General features: G+C 36.7%; 1 protein-coding gene across 2 annotated transcripts in view; it reads right to left on the bottom strand.

Annotated features, from left to right (window-relative positions):
- Positions 1 to 244: 244 nt before the first annotated feature.
- The window catches only part of LOC127805956 (LEAF RUST 10 DISEASE-RESISTANCE LOCUS RECEPTOR-LIKE PROTEIN KINASE-like 2.1), a 114,136-nt gene continuing 107,206 nt past the window's right edge, over positions 245 to 7,174 (bottom strand). Inside the window, exons 4-5 of one of the 2 annotated variants that reach the window (XM_052342814.1) lie at positions 3,208 to 3,243; positions 246 to 1,572 (exon numbers count right to left, since the gene is read on the bottom strand). In XM_052342814.1, coding sequence (XP_052198774.1) covers positions 437 to 1,572; positions 3,208 to 3,243 — 1,172 coding nt within the window. In that variant the 3' untranslated portion in view covers positions 246 to 436. Of the gene's footprint in view, positions 1,573 to 3,207; positions 3,244 to 7,174 lie in introns of both variants that reach the window. The other variant, XM_052342815.1, reaches the window with a different exon arrangement.

The following is a 7,174-nucleotide window of genomic DNA, read 5'->3' as shown; positions in this document are numbered from 1 at the left end:
ATAACTGGTCATTACAATGTTGGGGAGTAAAACCTAACTCCTTCGCATCATGTTGTTAATCTAACTTCTAATAGAATTAGAAAATAAATTATAAATTATTTAAGTAGAATTTTATTTACGTGCAACACATCATTTAGCTTTGGACTTAATAAATATATGATCTACCATAATATCTATCAAAAGATTTATAAAAAAATAAAAAAAACAACTAAGAATATCTTATCTTTATTAGAATAAGTAATTGCTAAGTTCTTTTTCCTTTTTTTTTTTTCCATAGATGATACATCATAAACTTAGGCTAAACAACATACAATTTACATTATTTTCCCAACTTATAAATCATTATTATATTGTTGCTAACCCAATAATCAATAAAAAGTTTACAACTTACATGGGTGAACATTTTTGTACCATGCTTTTTAAGGAATTTTACATCCTAACTCACATCGGATGAACATAATGTGATGCCATCCGTCGTTGGACAATGTGTTAGTGGTCCATTAATAGAAGACAAGAAAGGTTTGGGTGGGATATGTAATGAATGTAGGCTTCCTTCCATCATTTCCAACACTTTAGTCATTGATGGACGGCTTAAGGGATCGGTTTGTATGCACCACAAGCTAACTATTATCATCTTTCTTGCTTTTTCATTTTCTTCTTTGCTTGTAATACAATGAAGCCCAATTTCTTGTTCCTCTTCAAGGCGTCTGTATATCCAATCTGGAAAATACATCTCACTGCTACAATCAAAGGTTGAATCATTAGAATCTTTTCTCCCCACAACCATGTCCAAAATCATCATCCCATAGCTATAAACATCTGCTTTATAAGAGACCCCTCCGTAGTTTCTTGAAAATAGCTCAGGCGCAATATATCCAATCGTCCCTCTTGTTCCGAACAATGATACAATACTTTCCCTATGAAAACATTGTTTAGCAAGTCCAAAATCGGCTATTTTGGGACAAAAATTTTCATCTAGTAGAATGTTATGAGGCTTTATATCAAAGTGCAAAATCCTTGTCTTACAACCCAAATGGAGGTACTCTAACCCTTTAGCAATACCAACAACAATCTTATATAATTCTTCCAATCCCAATTCATGATCTTTTGGCGTCTTTCTATCATATATAAATTTGTCGAGAGATCCATTAATCATGAACTCGTAAATAAGAGCCCGTTTTCTACTCTCATAACAAAAACCCAATAAACTTACAATATTAACATGAGATGTTCGACTTATACTCGCAACCTCATTAATAAATTGTTCTCCATCACCTTTTGATTCCTTCAGAAGTTTCACTGCCACTAGGTGCCCATCATGTAACTTTCCTTTATAAACACTACCAAAGCCTCCTTCACCGAGTTTATTTTTGAAAGAGTTGGTAATTTTCTTAATCTCCAAGTAGCTATATCTTTTAGGGACAAGAGAACCAAAGCTCCTTAGAAAAGTCTCAACATTTTGATCATCTATTTTCCCAAGATTTGCAAAACAAAGAATTTTTTTTGACAACTGTTTCCATATGGTATAATAGAACAAGAATATCATGGCCACTAATGCAGTAGTTCCAATACCTGTAATCAAGTATTCAAGATGAAATAACAAGAAGAAAGTTTCAGATATATAAAATTTCAAATTTATATAGGTTATCCGTGCTACTTTTGAGTAAAACATATATTCACTTACACCAATACATAAAACTAATATTTGAATTGGCTCGAAAAGGTCAGTTATGTTGGTTAATTAGTTTCATAAAAAATACTTTTATCAAGTAGTTGAGCAAAATTCCTTTTTGCTTATACTCAAGAGTAGCTATTTATGGTCGTGACTAACACTATGACAAGTATAAGGTTGTAGGTTTATATCTTTCCAAGTCCCTTTTTGTAGACGTTTATAATTATTTTTCATGAAAAAAGAAACCTTTTGCTTCTTGCACCACAGCCAAACAGTTATGATAACTTTAAACGAGTTAGAAGAATATTTAACATCTAAAGAGAATATTCCTATCATATAAAATATATATGTATATATGTAACACATTATTTTTAGTTTCTATATTCTTTTGTTTTTGTCCGGTTCTTGTTTTTATTTAACGAAACTAAAGAACCTAGCATGTTAGTTGACAACTTTGATTTATTTTCAGTTTTTCTTAATATAATTATTTCTTCTACTCTATCACTTTTATATGACCAACGCGGGAGAGTTGGTGACTTTTTAGTAGTCGGCACTACAGATCCCTGACCATGTTTGGGAGTCATCCATTATGTAGAAATACCCTTCTCTTGTTTTTATATTTTTGAAAGATTTAAAATAATTTAAAAGAAAAAAAGCAAGCAGTAAATGCCATTTCGTGATTTTGTTTTCAAAAATAACACAAATTAAATGGAAAACTGAAAATAGGAAAACAAAATGAGTTTAAATGTTTGTTTTCATTTATAATATATTAAAACTTTTTAATTTGTAAAAAAATGAAAACATATTTTAACATTATATTAAGAGATATATTTATAATATATTAACATGTTTTTACCATTTATTTTGTTTCAATTTTATTCCATTTCCCTTATTTGAGGTAGAGAAGAGAAAAGAAGTAATAGAAAAATTCAAACAATGTAAGAAAGGCAATTGTTTGTTATCTTTTCAAGTTAAGGATATTAAAAGACTAAACTCCAAAAAGACATTATTATATTAAGAGATATATTTCTTATCTTTTCTTTTTTTATACATATGGATAATGAATATAAGCAAATACATCTCCAACACTTGACCAATGGGTAAGAGGGTGTTCGCCATTGTTCAAATCATGGTAGCTCATCAGTGCTAGAGGTTTTAACCTCTAAGGTCTTTTTGTTGCACATTTTAAATTTTTAGGAGTGAATTTTGATTTTTTTTTATTCAGTCAATTATAGATTTTTAAACATTTTATAAGCTATTGAAAACAAAGCTAAGAATCTCAATTTTTAAGAAAAATTGTTGAAAAATTTTATTCAGTTAACTTATAAGTCTCTCCAACTTTATCAACCAAATAATAAAACAATTTAACTCAAAGAGTTTATAATCTTCCCGAGCAAAAAATAACCTAAGCCATTTAGAAGCAGCGCAGAAACAGAATGATTACTCGAATGACTAGGGCTGTGGATGGAAAAGCTTTAAAAATGGAAAATCAAAAGTGGTTTGGGAATAGAGAAGTCAGTTTAGAAGCTTCTTACCTATGAGGATGATGATCAGTTTGACGTTTACCCCTCCTGCAATAAACAGCAGGTTAATAAATGAAATTGAATTTCACATTCTAAAACCTCGAAAATAGAATGGTTTAAGTTCTGTCTATGAACGACAGCAGCTTGATACCATGATATTTGATGTTTAGATGCGGCAAATGATACCTGTTTTGGATGTGCAGTGAAATTTTTGGTTGATCTCCTGACATTGGCCTCCTCTCCGGTGACATTTTAGGCAATCCTCAGACGCTTGCAATTCGATGTAATAGCTAGCAGTCAGTAGTTCGAATAGGTCGCCAACATCGACAGGTTCAAATTCGTCCGAACTTAAAGGCAGCTGAATCAGGGAGCAGCCATTAAAAGGTTGAGCTTGAGAATAAGAAACGTTATCAGGATGTGGTGGATACTTGTAGTAGTAAATATAGTTATGATCATCGCAGCCTGTGTAGTTGAAATAGAGATTATCCGTGGGAGAGCTAGATGCAAAGGAGCTTCTGTTGCATTGGAAGAGGGTGAGATTGTGAGGGATGGAGAGTGAAAGAGAAGCAGAGTTGGGTAAACTCAAATTCCTCAAGGCTCTGCAATTTCTGGCATCTAAATCAGCTTTGAAGCTTATGTCATTGAGTTTAATCCTGCTCCTACCGTTGGCCTCGGATGAGATTTGGGCTATGTTAGTGAAAGAGAAGTGTTCGCTGACAAGAGACATGACGACCGCATGTCGACGATCGTCTTCAACGCAGATCACTGTGCAGAGGCCGCACTGCGAATAAATCTCATTAGTCAACGGAAAATACAGAGGTCCGAATTTTCCACAGCCAAAGGACTTGGGACAGTTGCTGTTGCCATTGCTATTGCTATTGCTGTCTTCTGGATGAGCAGAAACAGAGTGAAGAAGCTGCAGATGTGATAGGGAATACAAGGACAGAAACAGAACGATAGGAGGAGACATCTGGATTTTCTGGGCAAACAAACAGCTAGGCTAGTGCACTTAGCAGGCAAAGAAAATGAAAACAAAGAGGAGGAGAACAAGAACCTGTTAAAGATGCATCCAAGGATGATGTTTGTGATAATCATTTTCCTAATGAGATTAATCTGTTCAAACACGGCAGTTGACTCCATAGTCTTTGTTATATGTTCAAACACGGCAGTTGACTCCATAGACTTCGTTATATGTTGCACAGACTGTAACGCGTCCAATAATTTTCCGATCCCAAACCGAACGGCAAAATCTCCTGATTTTACAACTCATGTCCAATCCTTATTAATTTTATATTGAAATTTTTAATTTTATATTAATTATATAATATCGTAATAAATTATTTATAATTTAGAGCTCTATTCAAGTGTGGTTATATAACATCCCCTTTCACACGTAAGATTACACATCATCCTGCTCTGAAAATTATTAATTATTAATTATACATTATACGTAAAGAGCATAAAATTTGTTATTTTAAAATATGAGAAATGCTATTTATACATAAAGCGGTTTACATAAATGGTTTACATGGCTGATAAATGACAATAAATCATGATATATGAGTTGAAATAATTTATCGCGAGAAATTAGAACAAAATAAAAATAGTAGACAAGCTCGACCAAACCATCCTTCTTTGCTGCTCTACTCTTTCGACCACCGTTATTCCTTCTTTGTTGTTTTGCTCTTCCAATCATCGACGAAATAGATGGTGGGTCAATTCCTTCATTCCTTGTTTTTTCTAGCCCCCAATTACTTTTCTCTCTATGGTGCATCCATGAAATTAGGGATATTATTCATTTTGTTCCAGCTCCTTGTATCTTTCCTCATCATCATCAAATACCATAACTCTTTATACAAAAGGAGAAACCGAAGCTAGACTAAACCTTCTACACATCATTTGAAGTAAGTATGTCTCTGGAGTGAGCTGAGTCTCAGAATATTGACAATTTTTTAAAGATTGGATTGTTTATTTAATAGATGATTTTCTCAATGTAATAAATGATTGACTTTAATGAAATATTACAACGTCTCCAAGAAACAAGCATTTCATGCGAAAGTTCTATCAGAAAATGATTGGAATTTTTGCCAACTGGTTTAATGAACCAAGCTTGTTGATGAGGGTAAATACCCTCGAGTCCATAATTACTCCAATGCCTCGAGAACATGGCCAATGGCAACAGCAACACGTGCCCACTAATGAGCTATTCCGCTGATGTCATCCTACTCGGGTCCAGAGGAGACACGTGGCAGATAAGTATCACAATACCAGCTAGTCTGTTACTCAGCGAGGATTCTTCCGATTCCTCGGGGTCAACCATCCCACCGAGGATCATGGAGATGAGAACTACCCCAAACTTCTCAGAAGCAATTAGGGAATCCATATCGGTAAGATCCCAGCTCCGTGAAGAACGGGAGAAGGATCCCAGTAATTTGAAAGAAGATCCTTACCTTAGCAGGAAGATAAAAGGAAGGGGATTAGCAACGGGTAAGGGATTCGATCTTTATTTTTCTCTAAGCTTGAAACTGAGATATTTGAAACATCTGTTCATCCCATAATCTGATTTAAACGTCGGAGTAATTCCAGAGGGGCAAGTCCCCGACTCCATTGCAAGTACTTGGTCCGAGACAGAAGGAGAGTGATCTGCCATTGCATCATCAATTGGCGCCCACCGTGGGGCCGAGGTATTTTCTTTCTTTTCTTTTCTGTCTCTCCAATACGACTTGCAGTGACGTTCGAGTTATCTCTTTGTTTTGATGGCAACTAGAAGGCAATAGTCTCAGGCTGTTGGAGGTAACCCTACCGAGGAACTAAGCCGTAACAATCCTCTGAGGAGCCCGCAGGGGAGAGGTCGAAGCCCAGATAATCCCCCTCCCCCACTTGATCGGATCACGCTTTTGGAGAATCAGGTTCAACGCCTGATGAAGTTGCTCACTGGCTTCATGAACCATTGGCACCAACAAGCCCATCATTCTCAAGCGAAAGGGAGGCAGAAGCTGCCAAAGGAGGAAGAATCTTGCCCGCGCGAGGTGGACCCTCGAGTGCGTGGAGTAGAGGATGGACACGGGGAGGCTGTAGAATCTCCAACATATCATACGCGCTGCAGCAGCAGCAGGAAAGAAGGTTGTGTCAGCTGGAGGAGGAGATTGCAGCCTTGAAGCCGAAATAAGGGGAGTCTAGGGGGACAATGATAAATCAGCTCCTTAGCCCGGAGATCATGGCTGTCGTACCACCCGAGTGTCTTCGCATTTCGGCTATCAAGCCCTATGCGAGGACTACTGACCCGATGGATCACCTAGATCTTTTTACCTCCCATATAGTGGTGCAAAATTCCTCTGATGCAATGTGGTGTAGAGTCTTCCTAGCAACACTGGAAGGGCATGTGCGTGCCTAGTATTTGAACCTGACCCATGACTCAATAGACAATTTTACGCAGCTTCGGAGCAGTTTCCTAACTCACTTCGCTCCTCTTCGGAGGCATCGAAGGTCCACCATGGCCCTCGTTAGCCTGAAACAGAACTAGGGGAAATCTTTGAAGGATTTTGTTTAGCGTTTCAATATGGAAGCCCTGAGCATCGAGAACTTTGACCACAGTGTCACTATGGTGGCATTCCAGAATGCCCTAAAGCCCAGACCCTTCGCTCAATCGTTGGCCAAAACTCCCCCGCTTACATTTACTGATATCTTAGATCGAGCGACGAAGTACATTAATGCCGAGGAGGTTATGTAGGCAAAAAGAGCAAAACACATAGAGAAAAAAGAAAAAAAAAGTATCTCGAAGGGCATAAGAATGAGGGTCAAAGAGAGGATCGAAAGGAGAAGTATCATCCTCAGTGGGAGTCGACTGATTTTACTCCTTTGAATACCCCAAGGGCGGAGATCCTTGCCACCATTGAGGACAAAGATTATCTGAAGAAGCCTTGACCGATGCGAGCACCATCAGACAAAAAAAATCGAAATAAGTATTGTCTTTTTCATC

This window comes from Diospyros lotus, chromosome 7 (assembly GCF_014633365.1).
Source record: "Diospyros lotus cultivar Yz01 chromosome 7, ASM1463336v1, whole genome shotgun sequence".
Classification (NCBI taxonomy): Eukaryota; Viridiplantae; Streptophyta; class Magnoliopsida; order Ericales; family Ebenaceae; genus Diospyros; species Diospyros lotus.
Note: the sequence above shows the minus strand (reverse complement) of the source record. Positions and strands in the feature narration are given on the sequence as shown.